The sequence below is a fragment of the Enhydra lutris genome, unplaced genomic scaffold (genome assembly GCF_002288905.1).
Source record: "Enhydra lutris kenyoni isolate GAN:26980312 unplaced genomic scaffold, ASM228890v2 scaffoldscaffold12, whole genome shotgun sequence".
Lineage (NCBI taxonomy): Eukaryota > Metazoa > Chordata > Mammalia > Carnivora > Mustelidae > Enhydra > Enhydra lutris.
In genome coordinates this window covers 31,171,431-31,184,609 of record NW_019154096.1, presented here as the reverse complement: position 1 = coordinate 31,184,609, position 13,179 = coordinate 31,171,431, and the positions used below count along the sequence as shown (strand labels likewise).

Here is a 13,179-nt window from a genome sequence, read left to right as displayed (position 1 = left end):
TTAAAAGATTTTATTTATTTATTTGACAGAGAGAGATCACAAGTAGACAGAGAGGCAGGCAGAGAGAAGGAGGGAAGCAGGCTCCCTGCCAAGCAGAGAGCCCGATGCGGGACTCAATCCCAGGACCCTGAGATCATGACCTGAGCCGAAGGCAGCGGCTTAACCCACTAAGCCACCCAGGCGCCCCTATGTACTGTTTTTAAAATGGGTTTGTATTTCAGTATCCTTGCCTTGTAAGATTTTCTTTGAAGGAAGAGTTTTGCTTAAAAAAAAAAAAAAAAAGAGGGAAGAAAAAGGGAAAAATACTGCCCACCCTGACTGAGCTGATTTCTGGGGTACCCTTCCTTTCCAGCAGTCACTAGTCCTGGGAGCCAGTGTTTAGGTCTCAGAGGAGTAGACTCGCTTTCCTTGTCTCTGTGCTTTACACTTTTAGCTCCTTCTTGTTCATCGTCTTTACTGAGGGCGAACCCTCCCTTCAAATGGAGTGTTCATTCGTCACATGTCCTGGTTCTTGGGGCTGCAGAAATCTGGTAACTCAGGGTCTGTGCTGAATAAGCAGATGATTCCTGGTCTGTTGCAGTTGGAACGGTTAAGCAGGCTTTTCTGGTTGAGTCCTATCATTTGAGGAATAAGGAAACCGAAACCCAGAGATGTGGAGTGACCCACCCAAGGGCTCAGGTCCCCCAGGGTGCTTAGCAGAAGTCAGCAGGACCCTGGCAACCAATGCACTCATTTTATTTCTTATTCTTTAGAGCAGCACCTTGAGTGAACTTCAGTGTCTGATTTGGAGTAGAATACTGTCTTGCTTAAAATCCTCTCGTGGTTCCCATCTCATTCAGGATACAGTCTTTGTTTGCCCTGAGCCTTGAAGTTGTGTGCCCACTTGTGCAACTCCTTGTTTACTGGGCTCTGCCTGGGGCCCTGTCCTTCTTTGTGCCTAGGACATGTGTGGTGGTTCCTGCCTCAGGACCTTTGCACTTGCTCACCCCCCTGTGCTCGAACTGTTACTCTTCGTTTGTATCCAGACTCAGAAGTCACCTTCTTAGAGAGGCCTCTTTAAGCCTTAGGCCTTCTGTCTTTTGTTAATAGCCCTTCTGATGCTCTGAAGTTATTTTTATCTCTCTTTCTCTCTACCTACGTGTCTCTGTGTGTTTGTATCCTCGCATGAGGATAAAAGGTCCACAAGCCACAGTCCTTATGTGTCCTGTCCAGCATAGATACTTGTATTAAGGATCCTCTACACCTCCCCCATGTTTGGTGATTTGCTAGGAGGAGTCATAAGACTCAACATATAATCATACTCAGGGCCAAAATTTATTTCAGCGAAAGCACCCAAAGCAACATCAACGAAGGGAAGAGGTGCATGGGGCGAAGTCCAGAGGAAGGCAGGTGCAAGTTTCCAGAAGTTCTCCCCTGAGGAGTCACATGGGACACACTTAATTCTTCTCTCATTGAATTGGGACCTACTCCCGGCCCAGGGATTTCCTGGGCTCCTGCCTCCCAGGCACACTCTGCCTAGCAAGTACTGAAATTCTGGACTCCCAGAAGAAGGCGTGTGCTTAGCCTAAGCCACACTGTTCGTCCCGTCCAGGGCCCAGGAACCCTGCTTTCCACTTGAGGAGCATTTTACCTGAGTGTAGGGAACTGTTAGCCATTCAGGTTCCCGAACGCCAGCCAAGGATCGACTTGTGAGCAGGCCTTTTTTTTTTTTTTTTTTTTTTAATTTGACAGAGATCACAAGTAGGCAGAGAGGCAGGCAGAAACAGAGGGGGAAGCAGACTCCTTGCCAAGCAGAGAGCCCCATGTGGGGCTCGATCCCAGGACCCTGGGATCATGACCTGAGCCGAAGGCAGAGGCTTTAACCCACTGAGCCACCCAGGTGCCCCGTAAGCAGGCCTTAGGATAGAAGTCTCGGGCCTGCTTCAGAACTCCTTTCTGCACACTTAAGAAATATTTGTGAATGAGTAAATTGACAGTATGACGGCAGGGCCCGTGGAATCAGACCTCAAGACTCCTCAGGGCCAGAGGGTGTGGCCTCCCCTCCTTTGTCAGCAATACTACCCCTAGTCAGGCAGACGAGAGTGGTGAGTCTGTCCTTCCTCCTGTCCTTAGGCCCTTGGTAAGTGTGACGCTCTCGCCCCCAGGTGTTGAAGCTCAACGGGTCGTCAGAGATTCTCAATAAGCTGTATGACACGGCCATGGACAAGTTGGAGGTGGTCAAGAAAGACTACGATGCCCTGCGGAAGAGGTACAGCGAGAAGGTGGCCATCCACAACTCGGACCTGAGCCGCCTGGAGCAGCTGGAGGAGGAGAACCAGCGTCTGCTGAAGCAGGCGGAGACGCTGACGCAGCAGAGGGACACGGCCATCCAGCTGCAGCACCAGTGTGCCCTCTCCCTGAGGAGGTAAGGGCCTCCCCGATACCCGCAACCTGTGCTCCGAGAACAGCCAGAGGGCCAGGTGGGTTGACTTGGCCTTAGGACCGCTCCCCTTCATGGGCTTATTGTTATCTGCAAGGCTTCCAGCCACTTCCAGGGGGTTGGGGTGGTGGGGGAGGTGGCAAGGGAACTGTGCCTTTTCATTTGAAAAATATTTTTGGAACATTTGGGAAACGTTTTGTTGGCTCTCCGTGTGGCTTGGGAATTGTGCTCCTTCCCCCCATCCCCGCAGTTCTGATGTGTTCTGACCACCCTGTTTCTTAGGTCTCCCCGTAAGCCTCTTCCCTCTGTGTACATACCCACCCAGCAAATAGGAAAGTTAACCGTCTTAGGCACTGTTTCTTCTAAAATTTCTTCTTCTTTTTTTTTTTAATATTTTTATTTACTTATTTACTTATTTATTTATTTGAGATAGAATGAGAGAGAGAGAGAGAGAGAGAGAGAGAGAGAGAGCGCACACGCACAAGCACAGGGAGCAGCAGGCAGAGGGAGAAGCAGACTCCCTGCCAAGCAGGGAGCCAGATGTGGGGCTTGATCCCAGAACTCCAGGATCATGACCTGAGCCGAAGGCAGCCATTCAACTGACTGAGCCACCCAGGTGCCCCCCAAATTTCTTTTTTTTAAATGGTATATATGATCTGTAGGGAAGTGATCCCTGCCCTCTAACAGTGTTTCATAGGGTGTAGTCCTACTGAACACCAGTCCTCTGGAGTGCACGCTGGTGTCCTGTGCAAGGTGTTCTCTAGGTGTGAAAAGGGTTAAGAATTGCTGAGTTCCACTCAGACAGGTGTCTGCACTTCTCAGAGCCTTCAGGACTGCAGACTCAGAGTCTGCAGGACTTCTCAGAGCCTTCCTTCTGGGATTCTGCATTAGCCAGCTGCTCCAGGAGGGGACACAGTGTTTCCCAACGTAGGCGATCAGAGAACACACTTTTTTCTCAGTGGAATTCCATGAAGAATTGCTATTCTAAAAAATATGTGTTCAGCTGGAGAGCTGCGGGTTCTGACTTGCAGGCTTGCCTGTGTGGAAGGTGCCTCCTGGGCTGGAAGGGGTGAGCCGTCCTCTTGCACCAGTCACCCCACACCCAGGCCTTATTGTCTGTATCTGGGAAATGAGGTGGTCAGATTAAATGCTCATAAAGGCCATGTTTATCTCTCATATGCTGTGTTTCTAGCATTGTTTTGTTTTATTCTTAAAAGATAATATAGCTTGACTGTGGAAGAAATGCTCTGATATTTCTGGTAGAGCAGAGGGCATGAAGTCCTCAGATCAACTTCTGGTATTTATAGAAGGCTGAGAAAAATTCCAGGTCCGGGGGCACTGGTGCCCGTGGCTTCCCCCTCTCAGAGGTGCGGATGACCTCACTCCCTCCTTCACGCTTCAGTGTCCAGGACAGCAGCGCTGCCTGGGCGGGCCCCCGCCCCTGTGTCACAGCTGCCTCTCTCCCCCAGGTTCGAGGCGATCCATCACGAGCTGAACAAGGCCACGGCCCAGAACAAGGACCTGCAGTGGGAGATGGAGCTGCTGCAGTCGGAGATGACTGAGCTGAGGACCATGCAGGCAAAGATGGCAAAGGAGTCGGAGAAGTACAAGGAGGAGCGGGACGCAGTGTACAGCGAGTACAAGCTTATCATGAGTGAGCGCGACCAGGTCATCTCTGAGCTGGACAAGCTGCAGACCGAGGTGGAGCTGGCCGAGTCCAAGCTCAAGAGCAGCACGTCGGAGAAGAAGGCAGCCAGCGAGGAGATGGAGGCCCTGCGGCAGGTGGGCGGGGCAAGGGGTGTGTGTGGCTGGCTTCCCGGCCTCTGGGAGAGTGGTGTGAGAGCAGGGCTGTCGTGGCCGCGCTGTCTGCCCTGGCAGAGCGGAGGCCTTCTCCTGTTAGGCCTGTGTGCTGGGCAGTGCCGCCTGGGTAGCTGCTGAGCTCACACCTGGGCCCAGCTCCAGTGTGGGCCACAGGGCGTGCAAAGGGAAGTCCAGCTGTGGGCCGGGCCTTGGAGCTTACAGTGATGTAGGCAGTCTGGTGACGCACACAGACATGCGTGGGCTCTGCGCATAGACGCTCCCATACCCAGCCCTTGGTTAAGGGGTCGTAGACCAGCCTTGTGCTGACGGTCAGTGCACTTCTCAAAGACTTGCTCACTGGGAAGCAAGAGCCCAAGGTCAAGTGCCCAAAGCCATCGGTACCTTTGGCCTTGTGAACGCAGAAGAGGGCCCTCAGAAATGCCCCTCCCCTCCTAGCCAATCCCTTAGATCTGAGGAATCTGCTCTTTAAAGGTCTGGGCTCCTACTGGGAAGATGTGCTAGGCTGAGCCCGAGACCCTTCTAAAGCTTTGCTCCCTGGGGGACATGCCTCGGGGTCAGGGGCTGGGGTCGAGTGGCCTCAGAGTTGGGCCACTGAGCTTGACTCCTGAGTGATCAGCAAGGAGTCTCTTTCCTGCCTGAGCCACATGGCCTCATTACTGACACGATGTCCCCCCAAGTCCAGGTGTGTGTGCTGCAGGGGCCTGTATGGGCTCATGGATTTCTGTTTGAGAGTCCCCTCCTGTCCTGTTGGGTGGTGCTGTGGTTGTGCTTAGAGCTGCTGCAACTGATCACAGCATTTTCCCCACTGGAAGAGTCCTCTACTCCTGCCTCTTCATTCTAGGTCAGTTACAACACAGCCTTGAAGACTGGTCTGTGAGACGCAAAAAGTAAGGTGTTAAAGGTCGGGCGGGAGGCAGTGCGCATTAGACTGTCGCGGCCAGAGCCCTCTGGACTGAGCACGAGGCAGGGCTGACGCCTGAGGGGTGACTGGGACCTGTGAGTCTCTCTGCAGACTATGATGCGTCCTTATGCCCAGGCAGTGCTTGGGGCCATGGAAACGCAAGGGACAAGGGCATTGCTTGGAGAGTGGCGCTCCTTGGTTATGAGACCTCTTGCCTCTTTGGGCCTCAGTTTCCTCATCTACAAAATGGACGTGAGAGCGCCTTACAGGGTGGCTGTGGCAGTAGAGGTTCCCTTTATCATTAAGATGATGGTTGTGATCCTCCAAGTCTCACTGCCCTGTTAGCACCAGAGTGAACCCCACGAAATTGTTTCTGTTGGCAGAAGGGCCAATAAGAGCGACTTCATAAAAGGGGAGGGAGACTTCTCCAGACCCCAGAGGTGAAAGCCTCGTGAGAGGGAATACGAGCGTGATGAGGGCATTTTTAATGGGCAAAGATAATGTGTTGGTACTTGGTCATCGTTCTAGACAGCATCCTCTCACTTTTTACATTTTGGTGTCTGAGAGCTGAATCGTTGGGGGGAAATGTTGATATTAAATAAGGAAAACAAAATGGTGAGAAGAAAACTATGAGTCAGTCACTAAATGACACGGTCGCGGAGAATGTGTGACCCGCCGAGAAGGTGCTAGGCCATCAGCCTCCCCCCACCCCCACCCCGCAGTTACAGAGGTTAACTGTGCTCTTGTCGCAGCGAGGGCTCTGGGCCTCCCGCGAGGGCTCTGGGCCTCCCGCGGTGCAGGCAGCTGGGGGCGGTCTGTCATCCTCCCCCCACCCCCGCTTCTCCCAGCACTCTGCGTGCCCTTCAGCCTGGAGCCCGGTTTCCGGGCCTTCGCAGGGGGCATTGGCTGCACGTCAAGTGTGCCTGTCAGCTGAGGCAGGAATCTCTTCTAGGCACTGTTCCGAGTCAGCAGGTCGGAGCGGAGAAGCCCTGCTCCCACCCCGGCAGCTTCCAGAGCTGAAACCCTTGGCTCCTTCTAGAGTTTGTCTGGCTTTTCAGACAACACCACACCCCACCTGGCCATAGGAGTCCAGGTCTGCGGCCTTGGCTGTGCCGGCCCTGAGGTGGGGTCGGGAGGGTCTTCTCTTCCTGGGGCCTGACGAGGGCCCTTGGGATTGACCCCATCTCTCTCCAGCAGCCGTCTCGTGGTGGGGTCAGACTTCCAGCTAGCCTACCTCCCTGATTGCTCAGCTGCCTTCATTCTGCTCAGCTGAGGAGGTGGTTCTTTTCTTTCTGACGGACCATGCATTCTCTACACTCTTCCCTTCTCTTTTCTCCTCCCTCTCTGGCTGCCCTTCCCCCTCTCTACCCTCTTCTCTGGATTATGAGGCGAAAGGAGGGCTTCAGGGGGCCTGTCTGGGTCTTCGTCTGGCTCTGGATGCTACCCGCTCTCCTGCTTCCCCCTTCCCTGAATGGGCATGGCCACAGGAGCTTCCCCATCTATAGCCCTTGTCCCAGCCTCTGGCCCCTGGCGACCAGATGGCAGTGAAGGGTCCCTGCCTTCGGGAGGGCGGAGGACCTGCGTGGGGCAGCTGGTCTCTACCTCCCAGAAGTTGTGGGGCACCGCTGCCTGACACGGAGGTTCCTCCAGATAACAGGTTATGTCCCAGGACCAGCCTCTCTGCCAGAGCTCCTGTCCCATGGAAAGGCCAGCAAGGTCCCTTAAGCCGCAGTGGCTTCCCATGTCCTCACCTTCCTGCTGCCCCTGCATGCGGCTGCGTCTCTGACATCTAGAGCTGTTGGTGGCACTAAGCTTGGGGCTGGGGGAGAGCGGGAGCCATGTGTGAGGGAGCGAGGACTGCTGGAGGTGGAGGACGAGCAGGAGGGCATTTCAAGAACATTCCCATGTCTGGGGACGGCTGTGAGATACTGCCCGGATGGAAGAGACGGGCATGCTCAGGGAGAGCTGTCTGCTCAGGGAGCACTGCCCTCTCCCTGGGACCCGCGTGTGCCTCTGTGCAGTTGTTCTTGTTGGTTTTGTGCCTGGGCCAGGTGAGTGTCTCATGAGGCCCAGTCCCTGCCTGCGGCCCCTGGGTCACCCACAGCAGACAGATGGAGGTCTCGGGTGGTGCCGCTCCAGATGAAGAGCTGCCACCTGGAGGCAGCACAGTTAGAGGAGGAAGCCCGGGAGCAGGCAGCAGGGGCCTGGCATGGAGGACAGCTCCCCACTAACGGGCAGGACCTGGGCCAGTCACTTCCCGGGCCCTCATCAGTGTTACCAGGATCTCAGCTCCCTGTGCTACGGTGCCTTTACGATGCCTCATTGTTCTCCCCTCTCTGTAAAACGAAGTCTTGTACTTCTTGTGTTTCTCACCTGGAAATGGCGCTTTGGGAGTGAATTCATTTTGGAGACCAACCATGGGGAGAGAGGATGGGAGCTGCCTAACACCTGGGGTGGCCTCTCGTGTTCCCACCTCTGGCCCTCACCTGGGGATGCTTCTCCAGGGCCAAGTGCAGAGACCTTTCAGTGGAACCCCATGCAACATGTTTCAAATATGAAACTGTATTAATATATTATAGAACATTGAGTGAAATGTAAATTTAAATACATGTGATCATTAAACCTATTCCTTATTACAATAAATTCTTGACACCTGTAATAGTAATGACCAGTTTCCAAAAAATAGCAAACTGAACAGACCCCCAGCACTGCATGAGAGTGGGGAAAAATCAGAACGGGAATAATTTGAATTGATCTTGGGAAGTGTAAGGTGTGAGCAGAGCGCACCCGCTACTGTGTCCTCCTGGAGTTAAGGTGTACTTTCTTTCTTTTTTTTTTTTTTTTTAAAGATTTTATTTATTTATTTGACAGACAGAGATCGCAAGTAGGTAGAGAAGCAGGCAGAGAGAGAGGAGGAAGCAGGCTCCCCGCTGAGCAGAGAGCCCGATGCGGGGCTCGATCCCAGGACCCCCGGGATCATGACCCGAGCAGAAAGCAGAGGCTTTAACCCACTGAGCCACCCAGGCGCCCCTAAGGTGTACTTTCTGAGCAGACTTTTCTCCAGCTCCTACTGACTCTTGACTCTACTTGAGAGAAGCGGGATGGCTGTAAACTGACTCTGTGTTTCCCTCTGTTCCCCTCGTCCTCGTGTCTCGGATGCACCTCTGGGATTTCTCTGAGCGTGTGTGAGCAGAGGCGGCCTGCCGGGCTTGCTATGGAAGCTGGGTCTCGGTGCCAGCAGAGGCCTTCTTGCTGTGTTTGTCTTCCGGCTTCCTACTGCTGGAGGTGGGGGGTTCCTGGTGCACACACTGCAGACCCTGTTCCTCTTGTATCCTGTTGGTATTTTGCTTCCGAAAGCCTGTGAGCTGAGGTGGGAGCAAAGATGCTCCCTTTGTCACTTTCCCAGCGTCATCTAAGGGTTCCCGGGGCACAGAGGGAGCTGCTTCTACGGGTGCTTCCAAGAGTTTGATTTGGAACAGTAGCCGAGCATGTAAAGTCTTGGGCGGTGTCCAGATGCAAATGCTTCCGATTTCAGCTTTTTAAACAAACTGAGACACACAGGACTTCACCAGCAGAAAAAATGGTGTATTTTCAGATTTCAAAATAACTCTGTATGCCAGAGCATAAAAATGAGTACTGCAGACCAAGGGGTTGGGGACCACCATGATCGACATTTGCAGCTTTTACTGCATGCAGGCCTTGCGTCATTGGGTTTTGACAGGAGACCTCTTTAGAGAGACGGCGTGGGCCATCCAAGATAGGAGCGTGCGAGTGGCCGGGAGGAGTGTGGGACCCGCACACCAGGGGAGGCGTTAACCGGAGCCACGGAGACCGTGGCTCAGGAGGGGCTGGGGTGCTGGGACAGGCTCTTTGTGGGGCTGGGAGAGTTTGGACAGGACCCTGCGTAGTGTCATTAGGTGACTCGAGTGTGACTATGGGACAGGTGGTCCGTGGGGGTGCAGGTGCAGCAGGGGTGTGTTGGGACGGGCTTGGGCCGACATCCCATGTTTCCCTCCCTCCTGCTCCTGAGGGTTCAGGCCCAGCTCCCGCACCAGCTAGAGGGCACTTCTGCACCAGAAGGCTCAGTAACCATCCCTCTGCTTACCCCTTGACCCCACCAGATCAAAGACACGGTGACAATGGACGCTGGGAGAGCCAACAAGGAGGCTGAACTCCTTCGAAAGCAGTGCAAGGCTCTGTGCCAGGAGCTGAAGGAAGCCCTCCAGGAGGCAGATGTGGCCAAGTGCCGGCGAGACTGGGCCTTCCAGGAGCGGGACAAGATCGTGGCGGAGCGGGACAGCATCCGGTACGGGGAAGCCCCGGGCTGGCGTGGGCCCCAGTCTCCCCGGGAAGCACTGCGTCGCTGGGGAGGGTCAGAATCACTTGCCACTTGTCCGAGTAAGTGCCGCGTTTCCGTAGTGTAGTGGTTATCACGTTCGCCTCACACTTGTCCGAGTAAGGTGGGCGTGACCTCGGCTCCTCCCTTCTCACCTGAGCCTTGCGACATCACGTTAGACGTGCTCATTACGTCTCTACTTCTCGTCTCATTTCAACCTAGACATCTGCGTGTACGCTTTGTCTAGATGAGACCCTCCCCCAGCCATGAAAGGGCACAAAGACTGTTTTCTTTCTTAAGAGACTTCTGATGACACGGATGTATCAAGAGTGCACTCCTTCAGTTGGTACTCTGTGGGCACCTGCTGTGTGCCAGGATCTTAGGTCCCCTGTACAAGGAGACCCTGAGAGAGAAACTGCCTCCAGGGCTCCCAGGCGGGTATGATGCCCACCCCCAGCCCGGGCTAGTGCTCTGGGGGCCATGGGCAGCTTTGTCGGATCGGGTAACAGGGGAGGGAGAAAATATGGATGGTGAATTCCAGGGCCATGGTCAGAGCTGTGAAGGGGCCATGCAGGACATGGGGGGGCTAGGCGGGGAATTCTCCCTGGAAAGCATGACCTTCAAGTTAGAACTTGGGCCTGAGTGGAGCTTTTCCAGGTGGAGTGGGGGGGATGGTCATGGCCATGAACAAAGGCGTGTGGTGTGCTCAGGGCAGGGACCTGCTTGTAGATTTGGGAGTCACAGGAGAGGTGGCTGACAGGGTTCCTGAGGGTGGGCTCTGGGGCCATGAAAGGGAAGCCCTGAGTGTAGTCTTGATTATTGGCTGGTGGAGAGCCACAAGGGGCTGTGGTGGTATTTGTGGGGACTTGGTCATTGAGAGTTTCAGAAAGATCCCTTGTGGTTGTCGGGAGGAGAGACCACTATCTCGCAAGGCAGGTGAGGGTTCAGGGAGGAGGGGATTGGGGGCCATGGAGAGGTGGGGACTAGCCCGTAGGGCCATCTGATGACAGGGTGCCATTCTGGAGGTGGCACAGAGTAAGCACTTCCCCGCTGCCTGGCCACCTGTCCCCACCTGCTCTGCGAATGGCTGAGGTGGTCCTGCGGTGCCAGGAGCCACTGTCCTTTGGTGGGGAGTTGCCTGCATGTTGCGCCTGGACAGAGCTCAGGGCTGCAGAGGTGCATGAGGCATGGGTCCTGTCCGAGTGGGGGGCTCAGTCTAGATGTGGGGTCAGGGCCAGCTCTAGAAAGGCCTGCTTATGGGTAGATATGAGGCTTGTGGTGGGTTTGGCATCCAGGGGCCTGCCAGGTGGGCTGGGGCTCAGGTGGCTGTTCACCTAGGCACACTGAGGGCGAAGCAGTGGGGTGAGCACTGGACATTCAGGACCCGTTGCCCTGTAACTGCGGAGATGTCTCCTTTCCTGGCCCTTGTATCTTCTCTGCCCCTTGATGGAGTCGGCCTGGGTGGCCTTACCTGGAGACTCTCCAGCGGCCCCTCAGTGCGTTTGAGGGCGAGGTGGGCACTGGGGGCTGTGGGGGCTGGGGTGACAGTCCACCGTAGGCTGCCCCCTACAGTGACCTCACAGTGACCTCGGCCTCTGCCTTCTCTGCCAGGACTCTCTGTGACAACCTCAGGCGGGAGCGGGACCGGGCAGTGAGCGAGCTGGCTGAAGCTCTGCGTAGCCTGGACGACACACGCAAGCAGAAGAACGACGTCAGCCGGGAGCTCAAGGAGCTCAAGTACGTGGGGGTGGGTGCCTGCTGGTGGGGCTCGTGGTGGCCCCTCTCCTGTCAGGGCATGGCTGTCCTGCGTGCTGGCCAGCTGTCTGTCCCTTCACTCTGCCTTACTCTGTCAATCTGTAGAATGGGTCTGAATGCCACCTGCATGTTGAGAGTTAATGAGAAATTCTTAAACCATCACAGAAGATGGCGGCCCTTTGGTGAGCACGCGGAGGTGGGCAGGCACCATGTGCAAAGGCACATAGAAAGGAAGGTCTCTGTGCCTAGGCAGTCCATTTGGAGACAGGCAAGTGTGTAACTATTCGTTCATTCATTCATTCCCTTTCTACCTCATTCATTCACTAACTCTACAGGGATTTACCATGTGCCTGCTCTGGATGGGCCAGGCCTGTGGGAGGCACTGGGGAAGCCACTGAACAGTGGACCAGGTCTCTCCCCTGTGGGGCTCACTGCACACAGGAGGTCAGACCACAGGCGGGTCGGAAAGCGACGGCTTTGTGAACCAGGCGCTGACATCGTGGTGCGGTGTTTGGAAAACCATCACCACTTGGTGGTCCGTTCTGCCTGTGGTGTCAGGATGCCCATTCAGAAGAGACTGTTTGGGGTGTCAGCCTCCCCTCAGTTATGGCACTGCACCCAGGATTGTGATGTGAGACTCGGTGACCCTGGGCAGTGGACTGAAGATACAAAGATCAGAGCTGCAGAGAGAGATTGGCAGAACCTAGTAGCTGTCCCTGCAGGGCAGAAGCCACGGCTCCCCTTTCTGATAGGGTGGTGCAGGGCAGTGAGGACTGTGAGTGTGAGCGTGCAAGCCTCCCTTGCCGGAGCAGCGCCGTTCAGACAGAGTGACAGCCTCCCCTCCCTCCTCATTCAGTAACTCTGACATGAGCCAGCCAGCTTCATTTACCAGATAAAAACCCAGAACCTCCTGGGCTTGGGGACTCTAAAGAAAATCTCAGGCTAAGAGGCAAAGTGACACACTCTCTCCAGGGACCTACTTTGGGTCTAACAAGTGACGGAAGCACATTAAGGTAAAGCCTGGATCCTGGGGGCTTGAGCGCGGAGACAGCTGTGCATTTTGACGGAGCTGGAATTGCCTGGGACTTCTAAGACAGTCGAATTCCACTTGTTTGTCATGCATCCCTGAATCTGCCCCTCCCCTTTGTTGGGCTGTCTAACCGGTGCTGGTGAGGAAGGGCCCCTCCCCCGCGCCCCCCCCCCCATCTGCAGAGGCAGCTGACACGCCCCAGTGGGTGTGAGATGAGCTGGGGCAGCGAGCAGGAAACCCAGAGCTTCGGGCTGCCCAGGGCTGGTGGGAGCCAGGTCCCACGAAGGCGACTTTGGGGCTGTGCCCTGAGGCTCAGTAGCATTCTGGAGCTGGCTAGCGAGAGCACAGTCCAGACAAAGGTGTGGACGTGCGAGCGTGTGCACTTGAGCAGGAACCAGGAGGAGGTCAGGAGCGTGCCCGGAGCCCAGCGGGTAGCGCTGATGAATTGGCAAGGTCATCTGGGCACAGGTTTTAGAACCAAGAGTGTCAGGTGCTGGGGGATGGCACAGGTTTCGGTCTTTTTTCATCTCTTAACTGGGTCTTTCTGAGAGCTTAAGTTTATTATTTTGGTCAGGTCGAACTTACTGATTTTTTTAATTTTTAATGGATTGTATGGTGTCTAAGAGTCTTTAACCTTAGCCATATACCTCAACGATTTTTTCCCCTGTGTTTTCTTTTAAATGTGTTGCAGCTTGACCTTTTGCATTTCAGTCTGTGATACATTTTGAGTTGGTTTTTATGGGAGTCCCAGTGTCTAGGTTGGGGTATCGTTTTCCTGCTGTGGGCGTGGAGGGGCTCCTGCCTCCCTCGTGGAATGCTGTCCTTCCTCGGCTGAAGTACTTTTGTATCTCTTGTGCTTTGTGGGGTATTTCTGGACTCTTTGTTCTATCCCAGTGGTCTCTGTGTTTGTCTTCCTG

The 13,179-nt window shown here is 54.8% G+C and overlaps 1 protein-coding gene across 2 annotated transcripts in view; it reads left to right on the top strand.

The window, feature by feature from the left end:
• Positions 1-13,179, top strand: part of LOC111145168 (discs large MAGUK scaffold protein 5) — a 118,557-nt gene that overhangs the window by 72,796 nt on the left and 32,582 nt on the right. For both annotated transcript variants that reach the window (XM_022499872.1, XM_022499871.1), the window contains exons 6-9: positions 2,145-2,404; positions 3,889-4,201; positions 9,263-9,447; positions 11,089-11,214. In XM_022499872.1, the coding sequence (XP_022355580.1) occupies positions 2,145-2,404; positions 3,889-4,201; positions 9,263-9,447; positions 11,089-11,214 (884 nt within the window). The remainder of the gene's footprint in view (positions 1-2,144; positions 2,405-3,888; positions 4,202-9,262; positions 9,448-11,088; positions 11,215-13,179) is intronic.